At 42.7% G+C, this 22,488-nt stretch overlaps 1 protein-coding gene across 6 annotated transcripts in view; it reads left to right on the top strand.

Annotated features, from left to right (window-relative positions):
* The window catches only part of tnip1 (TNFAIP3 interacting protein 1), a 74,640-nt gene that overhangs the window by 36,395 nt on the left and 15,757 nt on the right, over window positions 1-22,488 (top strand). For 3 of the 6 annotated variants that reach the window (XM_048539639.2, XM_048539648.2, XM_048539674.2), the window contains 2 exons: window positions 19,305-19,406; window positions 21,859-21,924. In XM_048539639.2, the coding sequence (XP_048395596.1) occupies window positions 19,305-19,406; window positions 21,859-21,924 (168 nt within the window). Of the gene's footprint in view, window positions 1-13,633; window positions 13,785-13,939; window positions 14,071-14,307; window positions 14,531-19,304; window positions 19,407-21,858; window positions 21,925-22,488 lie in introns of those variants that run through there. The other 3 variants (XM_048539657.2, XM_048539665.2, XM_048539682.2) reach the window with 3 other exon arrangements.

The following is a 22,488-nucleotide window of genomic DNA, read 5'->3' as shown; positions in this document are numbered from 1 at the left end:
CGTTTGTGTGTGTGTGTCGAGGTGAATGTGTGTGTGCGTGTGTTGTCGGTGTGTGTGTGTGTGCGCGTGTGTGTGTGTGTATGTATGTGTGTGTCGAGGGGTGTGTGTGTGTGTGTGTCAAGGTGTGTGTGTGTGTGTCGAGTGTGTGTGTGTGTGTGTGTGTGTGTGTGTGTGTGTGTGTGTTTAGAGGTGAGTGCATGTGCGTTTGTGTGTGTGTGTCGAGGTAAGTGTGTGTGTTGTCGAGATGTGTCTGTGCATGCGCGTGTTGAGGTGTGTGTGTTTGTGTGTGTGTGTGTGTGTGTGTGTGTGTGTGTGTGGGTGCATATGTCAAGGTGTGTGTTGTGTGTGTGTGTGTCAATGTGAGTGTGTGTGTGTACATGTGTGTGCGTCGAGGGGTGTGTGTGTGTCGAGGGGTGTGTGTGTGTGTATGTGTGTCAAGGGGTTGTGTGTGTGTTGAGGGGTGTGTGTGTGTGTGTGTGTTGACGTGAGTGTGTGTGTGTGTGTGTGTGTGTGTGTCAAGGTGAGTGTGTGTCGAGGGGTGTGTGTGTGTCTTTGTGTGTGTGTCGAGGTGAGTGTGTGTTCGTTGGTGAGTGTGTTTGTTTATGTAAGTGTGTGTGTGTGTTGAGGTGAGAGCGTGTGTGTGTGTGTGTGTGTGTCGTGGGGTGTGTGTGTGTGTGTGTGTCGTGGGGTGTGTGTTTGTGTGTGTGTCAAGTTGTGTGTGTGTGTGTGTGTCAAATTGTGTGTGTGTGAGGCGTGTGTGTGTGTTGTTGAGGTTTGTGTGTGTGTTGTTGAGGTGTGTGTGTGTGTGTGTGTGTGTGTGTGTGTATCGAGGTGAGTGTGTGTGCTTCAAGGTGAGTGTGTGTGTGGCTATGCGTGTGTGTGTGTCGAGGTGAGTGTGTGCTTTTGTGTGTGTGTGTGTGTGTGTGTGTCTATGTGTATGTATGTGTGTGTCGAGGGGTGTGTGTGTGTGTGTCTGTGTGTGTGTGTGTTTTGAGGTGAGTGCATGTGTGTTTTGTGTGTGTGTCGAGGTAAGTGCGTGTGTTGTTGATGTGTGTGTTGTCGAGATGTGTGTGTGCATGCGCGTGTTGAGGTGTGTGTGTGTGTGTGTGTGTGTGTGGGTGTATATGTCAAGGTGTGTGTTTGTGTGTGTGTGTGTCAGACTGTGTCTGGGTGTGTGTGTGTGTGTGTGTCTGTGTGTGTCAAGGTGTGTGTGTCTGTGTGTGTGCGTGTCGAGGTGTGTGGGTGTGGGTATGTGTGTGTGAGTGCGGCGAGGTGTGCGTGTGGGGCGAGGTGGGCGTGTGCATTTGTGTGTGTGTGCGTGTGTGTGTGTGTGTGTGTGTGCGCGGCGTGTTTTGAGGTGAGTGCATGTGTGTTTGTGTGTGTGTGTGTCGAGGTAAGTGCGTGTGTTGTTGATGTGTGTGTTGTCGAGATGTGTGTGTGCGTGCGCGTGTTGAGGTGTGTGTGCGTGTGTGTGCGTGAGGGTGTATGTGTCGAGGAGTGTGTGTGTGTGTGTTGTCAGGTGTGTGTGTGTTGTCGAGGGGTGTGTGTGTGTGTGTGTGTGTGTGTGTGTATGTGTGTGGGGGGGGGGTGGGTGGGTGTATATGTCAAGCTGTGTGTTTGTGTGTGTGTGTCAATGTGAGTGTGTGTGTATGTACATGTGTGTGTGTTGAGGGGTGTGTGTGCATTGAGGGGTGTGTGTGTGTCGAGGGGTGTGTGTGTGTGTGTGTCAGGGGGTTGTGTGTGTGTTGAGGTGTGTGTGTGTGTATGTGTGTGTGTGTGTGTGTGTGTTGACGTGAGTGTGTATCTGTGTGTGTGTCAAGGGGCGTGTGTGTGTCTTTGTGTGTGTGTCGAGGTGCGTGTGTGTTCGTTGGTGAGTGTGTGTGTTGATGTAAGTGTATGTGTGTGTGTGTTGAGGTGAGCGTGTGTGTGTGTGTGTGTTGTCAAAGTGTGTGTGTGTGTTGAGGTGAGAGCATGTGTATGTTGTTGAAGTGTGTGTGTGTGTGTCTGTGTGTGTGTGTGTGCCTGTGTAGAGAGGAGTGAGATTGTGAGTTTGTGTGTGGAGAGGACTATGTGTGTGTGTCTGTGTGGAGAGGAGAGAGAGTGTGTGTTTGTGTGTGTCAAGGTGTATGTGTCTGTGTGTATATGAGGATGTGTATGTCAAGGTGTATGTGTGTGTGTGTGCGTGTCAAGATGTGTGTGTGTGTGTGTATGTGTGTGTGTGTGTGCCGGGGTGTGTGTGTGTGGATGTATGTGTGTGTTTGTCGAGGTGTGTGTGTGTGTGTCAATGGTATTTCAGATGGCAACTCTGAAAGTGTGTGTGTGTGTGTATATCGAGGTGAGTGTGTCTGTGTCTGTGCCGGGGTGTGTGTGTCAAGGTGTGTGGGTGTATGTGTGTGTGGGTGGGTGTGGATGTGTGCGTGTTTGTATGTGTGTGTGTGACTCTGTGTGTGTGTGTGTGTGTGTGTGTGTGTGAGAGAGAATGTGTCTGTGTGTGTGTGTCTTTGTGTGTCAAGGTGTGTGTGTGTGTGTGTGTATGTGTGTGTGTGTGTGAGAGACTGTGTCTGGGTGTGTGTGTGTGTGTCTGTGTGTGTCAAGGTGTGTGTGTGTCTGTGTGTGTGCGTGTCGAGGTGTGTGGGTGTGGGTATGTGTGTGTGAGTGCGGCGAGGTGTGCGTGTTGGGCGAGGTGGGCGTGTGCATTTGTGTGTGTGTGTGTGTGTGTGTGTGTGTGTGTGTGTGCGCGTGTCGAGGTGAATGTGTGCCTGTGTGTGTGTGTCGAGGTGAGTGCTTGTGCGTTTTTGTGTGTGTGTCGAGGTGAATGTGTGTGTGCGTGTGTTGTCGGTGTGTGTGTGTGTGTGTGTGTGTGTGCGTGCGCGCGCGCGCCTCTGTGTGTGTGTGTGTGTGTGTGTGTGTGTGTATGTGTGTGTGTGTGTGCGCGCGTGTGTGTATGTGACGGTGTATGAGTCGAGGTGTGTCTGTTTGTGTGTGTCAAAGTGAGTGTGTGTCGAGGGGTGTGTGTGTGTGCGCGTTTGTGTGTGTGTGTCGAGGTGAGTGTGTGTGCGTGCTTGTTTCGAGGTGTGTGTTTGTGTGTGTGTGTGTATGTGTTGTCGAGGTCTGTGTGTGTGCGCGTGTGTGTGTGTGTGTGTGTGTGTGTATATGTGAGGGTGTATGTGTCGATGTGTGTGTGTATGTGTGTCTGTGTATGTGTCGAGGTGAGTGTGTGTTCGTTGGTGAGTGTGTGTATTGATGTGAGTGTGTGTGTGTGTCGAGGTGAGAGTGTGTATGTGTCTGTGTTGTCGAAGTGTGTGTGTGTGTTGTCGAAGTATGTGTGTGTGTGTGTGTGTGTGTGTGTGTGTGTGTGTGTGTGTTGTCGAGGTGAGTGTGTGTTTCGAGGTGAATGTCGTGTGTGTGTGCGTGCGCGTGTGCATGTATCAAGGAGTGTGTGTGTGTTGAGGGATGTGTGTGTGTGTGTCAACATGAGTGTTTGTGCACGTGTGTGTGTGCGTGTGCATGCGCACGAGTGTGTGTTGAGGTGTGTGTGTGGAGGTGTGTGTGTGTTTGACGAGGTGTGTGTGTGTGTGTTGAAGTGAGTGTGTCTGTGTGTGTGTCGAGGGGAATGTGTGGTGACTGTGTCTGTGTGTGTGTGCGTGTGTGTCGAGAGGTGTGTGTTTATCAAGGGGTGTGTGTGTGTGCGTGTGTGTGTGTATGTATGTGTACACTAAACAATAAGTCAACCTTATAGCACCAATGTGCTAAACGGCACAGCATGGCATGGCAAGGTGAGATAGGCATGCTGTGAGCATCCAAGTAGGCACTAAGTAAGTGATGGCTAAGAGAACAAGTGAACAGTCCAGGATGCTTCCTGGTCTAGACTGTGAGTTTGGTGCACGTCTCTGTGTGCAAGCATCATTTCAGCAGCATTATAATGCTAATTGTCAGATCACCTCGTGGTGCAGCTATAAAGTGCAGATGAATCCTGCAGGTGGACTGGAGAGGTGCTCTGAGGGTTCTAAGCTGCTGGTGTCCTACGATATGGGATGTACACAGCTTGTGCCTTGGAATGTGTCCTTGATGTTGTTACTGGATGTCTGAGATTAGACAACTGGAGGAGCTAGCTGGCAAGCTGGAGTCAGTAGGTATTTGCTCTGAATTACATTGCGAGAATTGTCACTGTAACAGTTGGTGGTAGGACAGGATTTTGCATATTATTGAGGCAAGATAGTTTATTAATGATACGATAACAAAGTCTGGGGCTGGATGAACACAGCAGGCCAAGCAGCACCTTGGGAGCACAATTTGTTAATGAGGTTGTTAATAAGAAATAATCACTTTTGTTAAGTATCCTGATACTGCATAGCAAGAATCTTATGTCAATATCTAGAATGTAATTAGAAAATACAGCTAGTTGCTTTCCAAATGTGCGTTAGACTCCATTGGACTTGCAGATTTCCCACTGCACGCCATGTCCTGCAGCCCCTAATTCCATTTTGCTCTACACTTTCAGAGTTGCCATCTGAAATACCATTGAATGACAAACCTTTGGGGTCACAGTCCCTTCCTCCAGCTACCAGAAATGTTAATATTACACAAAAAATCAAACACATTCAAGTATTTTTGCATTCATTTCATCTTAGTTCCTAATTTTAAAAATCTGTGGGGCAATATTTATCGATAAAATATGCAGTTAATTTTTTTTCTCGAGTGAAATGGGCTATAATTGATAAAATAAAACTGTTTGATATTTATATTTCTTAAGAAATCCTACACATTAAACCAAATAAGAGAGCAGATCATCCTGTAAAATCAATTTTTGATTTTTGATTTTTGATTTATTGTAGTCATATGTACCTAAGTACAGTGAAAAGCTTTGTTTTGTGAGCAGGACAGGGAGATCTTAGTAAACAAAGACATACAGATCATAGGGTGCTTAGACAGAGCAAGGCATTCAGATTACAACTGCACAGGAGGTACGCAAAATAGGATCAACATTTGCAAAGAACAATGAGTAATTGTGGAATCAACATTTTCAAGATTTCAGTGTAACAAAAAACATTAAACAAATTTAAGATTGAGGGTAAAATTTATGTTAGCCGTTATTCTCATGGCCTGTTTTTCCATGGATTGGATCAGCTGATTGCCACGCTGGTCCTGTCAATCAGTAATCTTGTGATCCGAGGGGAAATTTCGTCTCTATTTTAAAGTGGATTTCACATCAGCTCATATTATCCTTTTGGATTTTTTTTCCTTGTTGGAGAATCAGAAACTTTTGCTCCAAAAGTTGTGCATGAATAACATTAAAAAGCTTTTGTTTTGAGAGGTTCTGCTGCCAGCTCAGAGCTAGTCCTGCTCTGTTTTACAACAAAAATAAGTTACCTTCAGACAGAGAATTTATTGTTACTAAATATGCCAAAGCACTTCACAGGACCATTCTCCAGCAACATTCGATAGCAAACAGCATAAGAAAACAATACTTAAGGAAAAATTCTTTTGTCTCAAGACTCCTATAAAAGAGATAGAACGGGAGAAATTTAGAGAAGCAAATCCAAAATTTAGGGCCTAGGCAACTGATAACATAGGGAATGAAGAAGATCAGGGAAAAAGATAAGGCAAAGTGAAATTGGACAGTTGGCCTTTGTCAGATGCTCACCAAGATCCATGGTCACACGTCATTTTCTTCATGCTTTATTCCCAATACAGTCCTATCCTGTATAAAGACATTGCATGACTCACCCACTGGTCTGGCCTCCTAAAGTTGAATCTGTGAAGTTATGCTTCTGTTGAAATAATTGATACTAGGTGAAATTTATGATGAAGCATCAATTCCATTCAACATCTTCCTCTCTGTGTCAGTTTCTGTTGTTGTGAAGGGTGACATTTTACCTGGATAATGAGTTACTTTCCACTAAAGCCTTCCTTCAAAATTGTTGCTTGCTGCTGTAGTTAAAGTTCGAACAAGCAAACAAGAGAATGCAAGGCAAATCCATGGGTAGTCACCAGAATCACAGTTATCACAACAATCTCAGGTCTTGGACAGATTATTTTCAGGCAAGAGAAAATCGGCTTGGGTGTAGGTGGACAGTTAACTACCTAAAAGGAGAAACTGGATGTAAATATTTTTCGCTGGTTTTTCACATGGAACAATTCTTGCAGATGTCATTTAAGAGAGTTAAATTTTCTAATAGGCAGTTAAGTTTTGTTTTAACGTAGGATTGTGCATTTAACAGGCAGCTAGCATACCCCTCAAGCTGCCAGCACCGCACCAGGGTCAGTACACAGACCTTAGTAGTGGTATTTCATCAGTGAAACTGATGAAGACTGGGAAGGCACTGGCCAGTGAAACTGAACAGCTGTAGGCATGGCCAAGCGAGACGTTGCTTTTCAGAGTTTGCCTTCAGTGTCTGACAGGTGGCTGCCCACTTCTTGGGAATTACTTCATGTGTTTTGCACGTCATCGCATTCTAGTGTACTTTCCTACTGTCAGCCATGATGTAGGGGCAGCTCTAGCTTGTCTACGGAGCAAATGAGGCAGCAGCACCAATTGATGTATTGCTAGGAGCAACTGTTGGAGCAATACCAATATCAGCTGCCTTCACCTCGGGCACATACTACTCCATAGAATCATAGAGTCGAACAACACAGCCCAACTCAACCATGCAGATAGACACAGAGATCTAGCTCAAAGGAAGTGTGACCCCTGACAACCAGAATCATAGACAGAGACGCATTTCGCTGGACATGTGAGAGGACTGGTGCTCCAAAAGGCTGAGGCATTCACAGAGGATTGTTGTTGTGTCAAATGTCATGTTTCCCTTTGAGAGCATGGTATGGTGTAATGGGAATGTCACTGGACAAGTAATCCAGAACCTCAGGTTTACAATGTGGGTTTGAATCCAACTACGATCAATGATGAAACTTGAATTTTTTTTAAAAAACTGGACTTAGAAAGCTAGTCCAATAATGACCATGCAACCAGTACTGATTGCAATAAAGGCCCATCTAGTTCATCAATGTCCTTTCAGGAAGGAAATCTGCCATCCTCACTGGGATCACTGGATTTGAAATATTAATACTGCTTTCTCTTCACAGATGCTTCCAGACCTCACAGAATACCTACAAGCCATTAGACCCAAAAATTCCACACCAACTCCCTGAAGTGCATCCCACTCAGACTCAATCCCATACCCCATCTCTGTAATCCTGCACTTCCCATGACTAATCCACCAAACTTACACATCCCTGAACACTATGGGCAATTTAGCCTGGTCAATCCACCTACCCTGGGCATCTTTGGACTGTGGGAGGAAACCGGAGCACCCAGAGGAAGCCCACACAAACACAGGAAGAATGTGTAAACTCCACACAGATAGTCACCCAAGGCTGGAATTGAATGCAGGTCTCTGGTGCTAACCATTGAGCCACCATGCTGCCCCAATTCAGTTTCTCTAACGAGTTTTGTTTTTGTTTGGTTTGAGACACCGTCCCCTTCCTTCCCACTTTAAGAAATCTCACCTCACTGCAGTTCCTCAGGTCCCAAAGCAGAACCTCCAGAGCTGAATAAGAGACAAAGACAGCAGCCTTTCCTGGTCTCTTCTCTATTCCTTGGGTGTCTGCTGCCAGAAGAAGCTATGTCCAGTACAACTATTCTGACTTCTGTTGGAATTCCTTTAACTAGAATTTCTTCTTTAGATGATCAAGGGCATGTGATCCTATCCTACCCTCCCTGAGAAGTCATGGAACCTGGAAAACTTAGTTCAAGCATATCAGCAGAACCCACAGGAGAGATTAATGAGTTCCAAATCAAATAACGATCTTGTTGTTTTGGCATCAAATTCCTCTCTAATGTCTGAACTCATCAATGGCCAGGCCTGGTTTTGACCTCAAATTTCCTATCTGGACAGAGCAAAAATTTATTGTATCACATAAAATTCAAGAGAAACTCAGATCCAAAAAGTCATATTGGACTCAAAATGCTCACTCTGTTTCTCTCTCTGTAAAAAGATGCCAGAACTGATGTGTTTCTCAAGCACTTTCTGTTTTGATTTCAGATTCCAGCATCTAGAGCACTTTGTTTTTATTTTAAGCCTTACTGTGTTCAGTCTTCTCGTGAAGCTGTGCCAATCTTCTCCAGGATGACCTGGAGGCAGCCTCTACCAGAGGAGTTTGTCTCTCCATAGCTGTGTAAAGTATAACAATTTATATTACCTGTTCATTCCAAGTAACTGGTGAGTGGCTCTGTCAGATCAGTCACTCTACAATCCATACAAATAGCAGAAGCGATTGATAAGACACACTGTTTATATTTAACACTTACAGAGCTTAGCCATAAGTGCCAGCAGTGTGAAAGCAACAAGATGTCTGAAGTGACAATACTTCCGTATTAACTCTGAAACTCTGCTCTTTTTGGCCGTGTTTATTTGGACCAAAGCTGTTTGTGGTCTGAAGCCCAGTAGATCATGTTAGAGCTCAAACTGAGCGGATTTTTGCGGAGAAACTGCGCTGTTGATGCCATCATCCATCAGCTGAAGGGGTGATCGTTGATTGGATTGTATTAACCTACTTGTTGTGGATTAGACCTACTTGGGCAATTTTGCACTTGGTTAGATAGATGCCAGTGTTGTAGCTATACTGGATAATCGTGAAGATAGTACTTGAGCACATGTCATAATGATACTATCAGCATTCAGAAGAGATCATAGTTTTTGCTGTGTATAGTTCCATCAATAGTGTCATTAGTAGAAATTGAACTGGCAGAAGATGATTACAAACTTATTAGCCTTGTCTTTTAAACTGTGATGCGGTGCTCTCACATCATTAAGAATGGGAAGATTCACAAAACATCTTCCTCTCAGTGATCGTTTGATTGTGTACAAATCATCATGACTGGATCTGGCAGAAGCGCAGTTTTAATTTGACCAGTTGATTGTGGAATTGGTTAGTTCTGTATATAGTATGTTGCGTTCCAGTAGTCCTACGTTGTAGTTTCACCAGGCTGGCACTTCAATTTTAGGTATGCTCCTGGCAAGCCCTGCTGCGTACTACTTTGAACCATGCTTGATCCATTTTCGTGCTTAATGGTAATAGTAGAGTGGGGGATATATTAGGCTATGAAGTTACAGATTGTCATTGAATACAATTTTACTTCATAGCAATGCCTCATGGTGCCCATTTTCGAGCAGGTAGATGTGTTCTGGGTCTATCGTATTTAAAACATTGGAAATGTCACATCACTCAGTGGAGGGTATCCTCAATGTGATGAAAGGACCTCATCTCCACAAGGACTGTACAGTGGCCACAGCACCAATAATGTCATGGACAGATGCATCTACAACTAATAGCTTGGTGAGTTTGAGGCTATTAATTGTTTTTCCTTAATTTTTGGTGCCCTCACCACTTATGGTAGACTCATCTGAGATTATTCCCTATAGAACCTGGCCAGCTTGGTCAGTAATGGTGATACCAAGCATCCTTGGCAGTCAGAAATGAAGACTCCCACTCACAGGGCATTCTATGCGCTCACTACCCTTCAAAAGGGCGCTCAATATGAAAGAAAACTGACTCATCAGCTGAAGGAGGATTGGGGTTGGTAATCCACAGGAGGCTTCTTTCCCCACGTTTGCCCATTTGGCATCAGACTTAATGGAGTTCAGAATCACTGTTTAGGACATCCAGAACAACTCCTTCTTGACTATATAGTGTTGTGTCACCACCTCTACTAAAACAGCCAGCCAGTGGGATCATTTTGGAAGTATCTGAAATTGTTCAATGAAAACAATGGCTTGATGAGGGGTCAGAACAGGTAACTACGCTACGGCCTAGGGCTCTGCTCCAGGATCGACCGTGCTTAGGTCAGTAAAGTTGGGCAAAACTGAGGGCCAGAAACAGCACCAGGCCCTGTGATTTAGGTTTCTTCCCCCCACCAACAACTCCCCCCCCCACCCCCAAAAGCATGGCTGTGTCAGGTTGTGTTTGTTTACTATGTGAAACATCTCCCTGTTTTAGTGCCAGCAGGTGTTTGTAAAGAGGAGTTCACAGTGTGGGCTGGACAAAATGTGTCTTGTCTGCATTCTATGTATAGGTTGATGCTGGATAATCAATCCATATTTTCAGAGCAGTTTTGACGAAGGTGAGGACTACATTAGGCCATTTCGGAGGGGAGTTAGGTGTCAGCCACACTGTTGGGAATTTGGAGTCACCACAAGGCAGACTAGTGAGCCAGATGGATCGAAGACAATCAGATCATTTTAAAATCATCATTACCGACGCTGGTCTTTTATTCCATATTTTATTAATTATTTTAACTTAATGGTAATCCAACTTTTCACTTGTGGGCTATTTGTTCAGCTTGTTGGGTCAGACAGCAAGTAACGGTAATATCAAGATTAATAGAAACTGGCACGTCTAAAATTCCTCCTTACTCGGCTCCACTCCCCCAGAAAAACACAAAACAAAGAGATCTTGATCAATTGTGTCAATGAGCTGAGGAATGACAGATAGAGTTTAATTTGGATAAATGTGAGGTATTGTATTTTGGTAACACAAACAAGTGCAGGACTCAGAGATAGTAAGAACTGCCGACACTGGAGTCAGAGGTAACACAGTGTGGAACTGGAGGAACACCGCAGGCCAGACAGCATCAGAGGAGCAGGAAAGGTGACGTTTTGGGTCGGGACCTTTCTGCAGAAATAGGGATTTCTGAAGAAGCGTCCCAACTCAAAACGTCAGCTTTCCTGCTCCTCTGATGCTGCCCGGCCTGCTGTGTTCCTCCATCTCCACACTGTGTTTTCTATGTACAGGACTTATACAATTAATAGTAAGGCTCTGGGTATGTCATAGAATAGAGGGGCCTTTGAAATTTGCATCACTTGTAGATAGGGTGATTAAGAAGTTATTTAAGAAGGCTTGCCTTCATTGCTGAGACCTTTGAGTACAGAAGTTCTGATGTTATGTTGAGATTGTAAAGGACTTTGGTGAGGCCTCTTCTGGAGTACTGTGTATAGTTCTGGTCACTTTGTTACAATAAGGATTATTATTAAACTGGGGGGGAGGGGGTTTCAGAAAAGATTTACCAGGACATTGCCGGCAATTAAGGATTTGAGATATAAAAACAGGCTGGAAAGGGTGGGATTTTTTTTTTCTCTGGAACATAGGAGGTTGAGGGGTGACCTTATTGAGGTATATAAAATGGTGAGGGGCATTGATAAGGTGAATGCCAAGGGTCTTTCTCCCTTGGATAGGGGAGTTCAAACCAAATCATGGTTGCGAGGCCCAATCGTTTTGCTTGATGACTATTAGAAACAATGCATTTTTAAGATGAGAGGTACAAGACTTAAAAAGCATACCAAGAGCAACATTTTTACAGTGAGTGTTTTGTGTGTGGAATGAATTACTAGAGGAAGTGGTGAATTCAGTCACAATGCTTAAAAAATCATGAACAGGAAAGGTTTGGAAGGATATGAGCCAAACACAGAGAAGTGGAAGTAGTTTAGTTTGGGAACATGGTCAGCATGGACTAGTTAGACCAAAGGATCTGTTTCCGTGCTCTATGACTCTATCTCACATCTCCACAGCTCTTTGAAATTTGAACAATTATTGCCAGGGCTACTTGTTTGTTTTAATTGTTGAATAGATGTGGGTATTGCTGGCTTGGCCAACATTTACTGCCCATTACTTATTGCCTGGAAAAACAGTTAAGAGTCAACCACATTACTGTGGGTCTGGAGTCATGTGTAGGAAAGGCCATTTAAGGAGAGCAGATTTCCTTCATTGAAGGACATTAGTGAACCTGGTGGATTTTTACCACAAGCAGGAATGGTTAGATATTTGCTGTTTTGCTAGCATTTTAAATTGAATTCAAATTTCACCATTTGCCATGTTTGGGTTCAAACCCCCCATCCCTCGAACATTAACTGGAGGTTGTGTTTTCCCAGTCTGGTGCAGCTTCTTTAGAAAAAAATCTCCAGGTGTTAGAACTTGGCAAAAGACTTCTGATAATCATAACTAGTTCAGTCCTTTTATGTGTTAATGAGTTCTAGCAAAGTTTCATCAGGCACTGTTAATTTAGACTATACCTTTGGTAATTTATATGCCTCAGTACAGCTGCTACACTGTCAACGTACGAAATGCATAAAGACTGCAGCAGTTCCTAATCTGTGCCAAATGAAGTATGTTTTAGCAATCAGTTAAAGGTGGGGATGTTTACCTTACTCTGGACATAAATGTCTTCTGTTGGCCTTTAACATATCTGAACAGTATAGGAGACTTGTTCCTTGTTTTTGTTGTCTCTATACAGAATGTGCTGCAATAAATTAATTGGCTGGAGATTTAAAAAAATACCCCCAAAAAAGTCTGCAGCAAATCTTCCGTCACAAACGAGAACTTCCTGTTGTCATTATGGTTCTGAGGTGCAAAGCTTTTGTTTGGTGACTATTTGGAAACAGTGTTTTTGTAAGGATTTTTTTTTGATATACTTGTCCTATTTCAAGATAGATCTCAATTAGTAGTTTATCAGCAGAGCACCAGTTTATTTCTTTTCATCGTTCATGTGAGCTGTTTGGAAAATGAAACCTCAGTTAAGAATTTTTGTTTTAAATGGAAGTGGGGGTTGGGGAGGGAGAGGAGCAAGTGTTGAAAAGCCTGAAAAATATAATGAAAGCAACAGCTACAATTTTGACTACTTTTTTGGGCTGAGTTTCAAACTTATGTCTGATTAAAACTCTGAGAACAAGAAATTACAGAATGGCCCAACCTATTTCCTAATACCATGAGTGAAAATATGTTCAGTAGTTCTCGAAATCTTAGTGGGTGAAACTCCCTGTGCAAGTCCCAAAGTGTCTTCTAGGAGACTGCTGTCTGCAAACACTTAAGAAAGAACCCAAAGTCCAAACACAAGACTAAAACTAAAGTCAAGGTCAAACCAATTTTTAGGACCAAGGCTTTGTTGATGTGATCCGAGTCCATTCATAAGGAATAGTTCTCTTGAACCTATCAATACCATTCTTCTTTTTACGAAGAAACATAGAAGGTAGGAAAAGGCAGAGGCCATTCAGCCCTTCTAGCCTGCTACAACATTTTTCACAGTCATGGTAGATCATCCAACTCGATCGCCTAATCCTGCTTTCACCCCATAACCTTTGATCCCATTAGCCCCAACTACTATATCTAGTTGTCTCTTGAATACATCCAATGTCTTTGCATCAACTCACCATTCCACAAGCTCACCACTCTTTGGGTGAAGAAATTTCTCCTCATCTCCGTTCAAAATGGTCTGCCCCGAATTCTCAGACTGTGACCCCTGGTTCTGGACACATCCACCATTGGGAACATCCTCCCTGCACCTACGTTGTCCAGTCCTGTTAGAATTTTATTATTCTCTATGAGATCTCCCCTCATTCATCTGAACTCCAACAAAAACCTGGTCAATCTCGCTTCATGGACTCAGACCCGCCATCCCTGGAATCAACTTGGTAAAACATTGCTGCAACCCCTCCAGACCGAGAGCATCCTTACTCAGAAAATGAGACCAAAACTGCACACAATATTCTAGAATAAACAAAACCTTGCTGTCCTGTTTCAGTAGCTTCCACACTTTAAATAAAAACAAATCCGGATGCAAAGCTCCATTAGAGGGCAGCATCAAAACCCTTACACCTGCAGTTTTATTACAGAGAGGATGCGGCGGTTAATTGCTGTCACCTCACTGCAACAGTGTTGGAGTTGAATGTTTTCAAAATAAGCAACAAACTGGGACAGCTTTATTTTTTTGTACCTCCCGATGAAATGAAGTGCAGGTAAGCGCGCCTTCCACCGTATTAGCACCTGTTGAATGGGAATATTTTGGTTAGCCGTAAGGCGAGTTTACAAAAACAAAGCAATTGAGTGGAAGCTGCGCAGCTCCGCGGTTTGAAGTGGTGCAGGTTAATTTCCTCACCGCTGTGTTGTTTGCACTGCCTTGTGTGGAAGTGGCTGCAAACTATCTGCTTAAACAGTTGCACGGGCTAACGGCGCTCCTTCGACTTGTGTCTGTGCACTTAAGAAAAAAAAAATCAAGACACCCCCCGAACTGTAGGGATTGCGGTAAGTGAGTGAATGTGATGTTTACTTGGGAGTTTGTGTGTTTACAAGCAGGAGACGAAGGTTCAGAGAGAGGAGCGGGAGCTGTCTGCTTCAGTTCGAGCACATCTATCCATAAAGCTCCGGATCTGTTAAATGCAGTCTCCGGGGTGTCCAAATCCTAGTCTGAAATGCAGAGACTGGCGTTGTTCATTGCCAAGTCCATATCTGAGCGAGAGCAGGAGGGGAGGTGTGACTAAGGACGGTATCTGGTTAATTAAAGGCCGAGGGAAAGTAACCGCGATCTTGCCTTGAGTTAGCCTACACCCCCATGGTAGTGGTGGGGGACACAAATGGAAAATGACGGTGGGCGTGATACTTCGAACGTAAAAATGCAAGAGTTCGTGCCCGCTGTGCATTTCAGAATCTCAGCACCGAGTCCGGACTGTCTGGTTAAAACACAACATTGGTGGCAATTCTTAAAGTAAGAGGGTTGTTTAAGGCGCGTATCCTTTTCTAGCGCTAAACTAGATTTTTTTTGAAAATCTCGAAACTAAATTGCGTAAAGGGAGACACTGAGAAACTGGGTACAAATTGTTTTATGTTAATTTGCTGCCAACATGCACATGCTATGTTCTGATGCACTAAAAGTACAGGAGATAGTAATGAACATGGGACATCGTTCCCTCCTGTTCCACAGGGTTCCGAATCTATTTGTTTGTAAAACGTTAAGTTTGTCACTATATTCGAGAGGATAGGTATCTCTGGTGCATTTGCTTTTAATCAATTATGCATCGTGCCCATTGCTGTAGCAGGCACATCGTATTACCTGCCTCTTAAGTGCATTTGTGACATTAGTTTACACACCAAGAAAGTCTTCACTACATTAGAGTTGTTGATGTAGATCAGAGTGGTGTTTCTCTGAGGTGAAAAGGAAAAGAGAGCTAGGGAAATAGAGTATTGTGAGAACATCCCCATCTGCAAGTTCCCCTGGGAGCCACACACCATCCTATACTGCAGGCCTGTCCATGGATCAGAATCCTGGAACCCTCTTCCTAACAACACTGTAGATCTCTGTAGGTCACAGGGATTCATGGAATCTGAGATATGAGGTGTAGAGCTGGATGAACACAGCAGGCCAAGCAGCATCAGAGGAGCAGGAAGGTTGACGTTTCAGGCCTAGACCCTTCTTCTGAAAAGCCTTCTTCTGAAGAAGGGTCTAGACCCGAAACGTCAGCCTCTGATACTGCTTGGCCTGCTGTGTTCATCCAGCACTACACCTTGTTATCTCAGATTCTCCAGCATCTGCGGTTCCTACTATCTCTGATTCATGGAATCCCTGTCGAATGGAAGCAAGCCATTCACCCCATCTTGACCATCTGCAGGAAATCCTACTCGGACCCATTCCCCCATCCCATCCCCTTAGCCCTGCATTTCCTATGGACAGATCACCTAGCCTTGGAATTTTTTGAGGGGGCGGAAACTGGAGCACCTGGAGGAAACCAGACACACGGAAAATTTGTAAACTCCTCACGCACAGTTGCCCGAGGGTGGAATCGGACCCAGATTCCTGGCACTGTGAGGAGCTGTGCTGACTACTGAGCCACTGTGCTGTCCATAGCTTGTGGCAATTCAACAAAGTGGCTCAGCATCTCCTGCTGAAGGAATTTAGGGGTGGGCGATAAATGCTGGTCTTGATAGTGGTGCCCACGTTTCTTTAAGTGAGAAGTAGCTTCAGTGTACCTAATAATGAGGACATTAAATAAACTTTCTAAGAAAAGGATAAATGGAATGCATGGTCAAAAATGAGATCAATGGAGAACTTCATTACTTGCTCATTAAACATACATGAATGTTGCAAGACATAGCTTGCTCATTTGTCGGCATTGATTTTATGAATATAGCTAGTTTTAATTACATTAGTGCAGTCTAATAGATTTTCTGGCGATTGATTTTAATAACTTGAAAATCAGGCCCTCCCAAAACTGCTGTGCTGATTCTTGGTTGAGGGTCCCTGCCAATATTGGGACAAGTGTAGGTAGTACTGCATTTTTAGTGGTACAGATGAGATGGATTTCTTCTGACTTGTATGATTTTACTTTTGACTTTTCAATTTCGTAGCAATATTGTTGCATTGTAGCCACCAACCCACACTTATATTATTCAGCCTGTGTGTCCGTATGGAACTCATAATGTATGCACGTCGCAAAAATATGTTTTTTTTATTGTTCATTCTTGGAATAAGGGTGTCATTGGCTAGGCCAGCATTTATTGACCATCCTTAATTACCCAGAGCGCAGTTAAGAGTCAACTACTACCGTGGGCCTGGAGTCACATGCAGGCCAGACCAGGTAAGGATGGCAGTTTCCTTCCCTAAAGGACATCAGTGAAGCAGATGGGTTTTTTCCCAACAACAAATTGATGGTCATCATTGGACTCTTAATTCCAGATTTTTCCCAAATTCAAATTACACCGTCTGCCCTGGTGAGATTTGAACCTAGATCCCTAGAATATCAGCTAAATTTCTGGACTAATAGTTAACAATAATACCACTCAGCCATTGTCTCCCTGGTTGCTAGTTACCTTCTGCTTCTTTGACTGACTTTCCTTTATTGAGGATTACTTAATTTCACTCTCTCTAGTTTGATGGATTCTGAGATGGCTGATAGGTCCAAGTGTAAAGTGCAGACCCTGCCACAGTTGGCCACAGGGAAGGGACTTCCATGAGTTGTGGCGGGAAAAGAGGAATATTTGATTTCCTCGATTATGCTTTGAGAGTTTCCTTAAAGCATTTCCTCTATCCTGCTGGAAGTGGGCTGCCGTGCCTGAGTTTCACATTGAGCATTGTTTTGAGAGCCTGATGTGACACATTCAAATGACATGTTACAGAGCTGGTTTTGAGTATTTGAGGACCCGTTGACTCAGAGATAGTAAGAACTGCCACTGTTGGAGTCAGAGATAACACCGCGTGGAGCTGGAAGAACACAGCAGGCCAGGCAGCATCAGAGGAGTAGGAAAGTTAACATTTTCGTGTCAGGACCCTTCTTACACATTTCTTCAGTGTTCTTCTGTGTTATCTCTCAACTCCACTGTAGTTCATTCGAGACATCAGTTAGCTACCTATGCTTAAATTAATCTCGCCTTCCTTCTGCTGTCCTCTACTTCACCTCTGGAAAAAATCTTTTTTACAGGACTAGATGCAGTTTCTTCCTATTCTACTCAAACGCAATAAGGAATTACCTCCTTTGTTTTAGGCTGTTAAATACTCACCTGGACTGATGCAAGGCTGAGCAGTGATGATTATATTCTTCAGTGAAGCCTATCAGATTAAAATGGGGCCTTGTATTATTAAGCCAAATACTGCAAACAAACAGAATGCTGGAGAAACCTATTAGGCTTGGCAGCATTTGTGGAGAGAAATATTTCTGTGTTTTTGCTTCCTTTTATTGTTTGATTCTTTTCTTTTATAAATGAGTTAAAGTTCAACATTTTTGCTATTGTGCAGCTGCCCAATTTAACTACTGCTAGCAGGTTTGTCAGCTATTGTAATTTCCAGGTCATGCTGATTGTGCATATACCTTAGTCATTTGAGCAAGGCACAACAAGTTTGCAACATACTGGGAAGCCCTGACCTGTTTCATTGCAACTGTCATTGATCAAAAATGTTGCAGTGTCCTTTATATAATTTGGTGTGGTTTGAAATAAGGTAAAGAAACTGGCATCATACAATAGCTTAGGTGTGCCTACCTTTGTATCAGTGTACTGTATTGGATTCAAGCTGTAAATACACAGCTACTGTCTTCACTTTGCAAAGCCCCAAAAGTTACGGTAAATAAACTTGAGCTTCAGAAAAGGCAGAGACTATAAAGAGGTGAATAAATTCATAGTAAAGAAGTAAAGTGTCTTAATATTACATGATTACTTTGATCTGCTACTGTTTGAAAACCGTAGTTTAAAAGCCTAGAGGGCTAAACCATTAAATATTGGATTAACCTTTTTGCTGTTCTCGAAAAAAATAGTAATTGTAAATCTGCATGTAACTACACTTTTGTTCTTATAGAACTGTGCTAGTGAGCTTTTTTTTAAGAAAAATGATAAGAATTATATGTTTAACAAGAACGGTCTAAATTTACCTCGACAGAATCAGATAATGTTCCCTAATAGATCATTAAGAGATATTGCATGTCTTTAGTGTGGCTGTTGTAAAAGGTTGAGCCTAAATGACTGAAATTTTTGTCAGTGATGCTGGAAAAGCAGGGTGTTCAGAATTCACAGGCTGAGTCAGAAGATTAGTGAGTATGAGAGGGTTATAAATGTAGACAAGGCTTTAAAGTCTGGTAGAAACGAGCCTGTGGGGGATGAGGTATTTGATAGCAAAGTAGCGCCAATGCAGATCAGCTAAGGAAGATGTAGTAACTAAAATAATGTGAAGAACAACTAGTGTATAAAACAGAGATAACGTGAGGAGGATGGAATGATAATACCATTCATAAGCAAAGGGAAAAACGAGAGAGTAAAGTGCTGATGGTCAGTGACTGAATTGATGAAGAAAACTAGGGACCATAGGGAACCACAAGGGAACATAGACTTGCAAACAGCAACATACTGAACATTTTTGGAGAAGAAAAGGAGGAGAAAGATAAAGACATAAATAGGCTGCAAATGTCAAAGGTGAATTTTATGAAAAGGAAGTATTGACAGGCAAAAGAGAAAGCAACAGAGCCACAGTGAAGGGAGCCATTAATTTATGTAATCAAATACGGGGCTTGACAGAGTAACGGTGTGGTTAAGATGGCAATTATATCTATCTGTATATGTGTTCATACGCAGAAATTATTGATGCTATTCGAGGCACTTGACTCATTGTGAATTCATGAGCCCGCTTGTATGTGCACAAGTTAAATTAACATTAGCAGATGCTTGCTATTACAATGGGCACAATATTTGCTCCAACTCGCTACCTCTACTGTGATCGAAACAAAATATTAAATAAATGTACATGGAAGCCAAAGAACATGGCAACTTAGCATAATACCACAGAATGTTTGTTTGATTTGCTAAATGATTAATGAAATGTTACCTTCATTTAAATAAGTGATCTACTTTGCATTTAATGTTGCACACATGAGAAAGGAATTTTGGATTGTGAACGATGAAAACATAACATACAATGTGTGTCAGCACCATAAAATGCAAAACTAGAAGGATCCATGAGCAATGAGAGAATGAAAAGATTCTTCTGTCTTCTTTCCTGGTAGAATGTGACTGGAATGGAAATCGAAAACCAGAGGAGCCTGTCGACAGATGGAAGAGAAGCTTTTGAAAGACAGATTCTGATTTTAGAAAATCAGAAAAAGGAGGTATCCTAAGTTTGGAATTGTTGCACTCCAATCTTTTATTTGCATCACAACATATATTTGCATATTATATTTAAGTGGGATATTAGCCTTTATTGCAAGGGACACGGAGTGTAAAAACAGTCAAGTCTTGCTACCACTGTCGAGGGCTTTGGCGAGACTTGGAACTTGAAACATTGCAAATAGTTTTGGTCTCCTTACTTAAGAAGGAGCATACTTACATTTTGGTCTGAAGGCCTTAATGATAAGGCAGAGTGGCAACAGAGAAAATGCATAAATGCTGCACTCAGGATCTCACTACTTTGAGAAGTTCTATCTGATTTGCCCAAAGATCAGTGAGTCGCGAACCAGCCTGTTCAACTGAAGATCCATAACTCAGTCCTGAATAGACAACATCCTCAAAATCAACGAACAGCAGATGACAACAACTTGCATTAGTGACAACTCAGAGAACTTTTCTTGCCTTGATTCCCAGGATGAAAGGGTTGTTTTATGAAGTTGAGCAGTTGGGGCCTATACTCATGGGAAATCAGAACAATGAGGTGATCTTGTGGAACATATACAATTCTGAGGGGTCTTGACAGGGTAGATATGAGAAAATCCTTCCCCTTGGAAGGAAACCTAGAGTTGGGAGCGCACTTTGAAACAATAGGTCTCCCATTTAATATTGAGATGACAAATTTATTCTCGACAAAAGTTGTTAATCTTTGGAATTCTTGAGTGTGGGAGGTTGGGTCATTCATATTCAAGGATGGGTTAAGACAGATTTTATATCTGGAAAGGAGTCCAGTTTATGGGCACAGGCAGGAAAGTGGAGTTAAGGACCCAATTAGGTCAGCCATGAATGGCAGATCAGACTTGGAGGGCCAAATGGCCTACTTGCTGTTATTTCATATCCTCTTTCACTAACTCAAGGAAGACATCCGATGACACTTCGCACACTGTGTATCAGACAAAAATTAATGTCAAGTCAAGCACTGAGACATTAGAAGTGCTGACTAAAAGCTTGTGCAAAGAAAGAGATTTTAGGGATGGCATTAAGGGAAGATTTTTTTTTACTTATTCACGGAATGAGGCCATTCCTGGCTAGGCCAACATTTATTGGCCATCCCAGAGGGCAGTTAAGAGTCAACCACATTGCTGTGGGTATGGAGTCACATGTAGGGCAGACCAGGTAAGGACAGCAGTTTCCTTCCATAAAGGATATGAGTGAACGAAATGGATTTTTCCAGCAATTAGAATTATAATGGATTTATAGTCACCATTTAATTGTAGATTTAAAAAAAGTTAAATTCAAATTTTGCCATCTGCTTTGGCAGGATTTGAACCCAGGTCCCCAGAATATCACCTGAGTCTCTGGGTTAATAGCCCAGCAATAATGCCACTGGGCCATTACCTCCCCTTGTTAAAGGAAGATAGCAATTGAAGAGGCAGAGTGGTTTAGGGAGGAGGATTTTCTAAAGCTTAGGGCCTAGGTATTTGAAGGTAGGGCCAACAATAGTGAGACAAAGACCACATAACGTAGAGTGGATGATTATGAATATGTTTAGGAGAAGTTATATGAAGCAAAAGAGGGAGGGTTTGCATAAACTTCCTTTAGATGAAAGAGTTTTTCTAGACTTTGCTTCAGGTACTAAAATTACTTTCTATAATATGCTAGTTAGAATTAAGCTGACAATGTCTTTTCATTGATGAGATGTCCTATAATTACAATAACTAGGGACATTGGAAATATTCAGCATGTTAGGCAACACCAGTGAAAAGACAAACAACATTAATGCTTCAGGTCATTGATCTTCAATCAGAATTGGCAAAGTCGGAAATGTAACTGGCTTGAGGCAAATATTGAGGGACGGAAGTACTGGGAACTGAGGAGAGAATTAGAATGAAGGTCGGTGATAGAGTGGAGTGCAAGAGTGATTAAATGCCACAAGGGGTGATATTGCAACAATATTGTACGATGATGTTCAGCCAGTTAATCAGCAAATCTGTGTTTGATTTTCCCCAATTGACACTACCTTAAATTCAGTATAATATATTTGCTGAAGCACAAGTAAGTCACTATTTCTCCTGGGCACACTGTTTGTGGCCCTCACAGAAGGTGAAGAGCGAAAAGGACAGATGTGGTATCTCCACTGCTTGCGCAGGAAGGTACCATGGCAAAGAATGAAGGTGTTGGGAGTGAATCAAGGTGATATCGTGGGAGAAGTCCTGTCGGAATTCTGAAAGGTGGAGGGAAGTGAAGAAAAGAAATGGTGGTGACACATCCTGAAATTACACTCCTCCAAATCTCTGATTCCAAAGCAGTTGTGTTTTTATTTAGTATTCTTTCCTAAGCCAGTGGATATTGTATTTGTGACTTAAAATTTTACAGGTTAGAAAGAATTAGGACATCTAACCTTTGGACTGTGTGGGAAAAAATGTTTCTTTCTAACAAATTTATTGTCCCTGTCAGCTTCTGAAGATCAACAAGCAGTGGGACCAGGAGTTCAGGAACATGAAGGCAGTGTATGAACAGAAGGTAAAAAACCCATATTTCCTCAGCTTTTATTTCTTTGTTAGTGACGTTCCTTTTGTAGATGGTGCATGTACTTAAAATTAATCTTGCTAATATAGAAATCCTAAAGGCTATTGAAATGTGGTATGTTGCCTAAACTAAAACATGCTTGGTTTTAGTTTGTACACTGGTACGTAAAATACATTTTATTAATTTCCTACCAAACCCAGAATAGTCTGAATATAAATGCCCCTTTTGATGTCATTGTATTTGAATGCGGTTAAACTGTTCTTGCACACCCCCTAGTGAGTTTGTCATGAATTACACCTTCACAGATAATAAGGTGTGGAGCTGGACGAACTCAGCAGGCCAAGCAGCATCAGAGGAGCAGGAAAGCTGACGTTTTGGGTAGACCTGAAACGTCAGCTTTCCTGCTCCTCTGCTGCTTGGCCTGCTGTGTTCATCCTGCTGTACACCTTGTTATCTTGGATTCTGTAGCATCTGCAGTTCCTGTTACCTCTGATACACCTTCACAGACCCAGGGGTAAATTATTTGAACACAACCTTGGTTGGGAGTGAAGTTCAGTG

The sequence above is a fragment of the Stegostoma tigrinum genome, chromosome 1, assembly GCF_030684315.1.
Source record: "Stegostoma tigrinum isolate sSteTig4 chromosome 1, sSteTig4.hap1, whole genome shotgun sequence".
In the NCBI taxonomy this organism is placed as follows: Eukaryota; Metazoa; Chordata; class Chondrichthyes; order Orectolobiformes; family Stegostomatidae; genus Stegostoma; species Stegostoma tigrinum.
The sequence above is the reverse complement of the archived record's forward strand: the minus strand, read 5'-3'. Positions and strand labels throughout refer to the sequence as shown.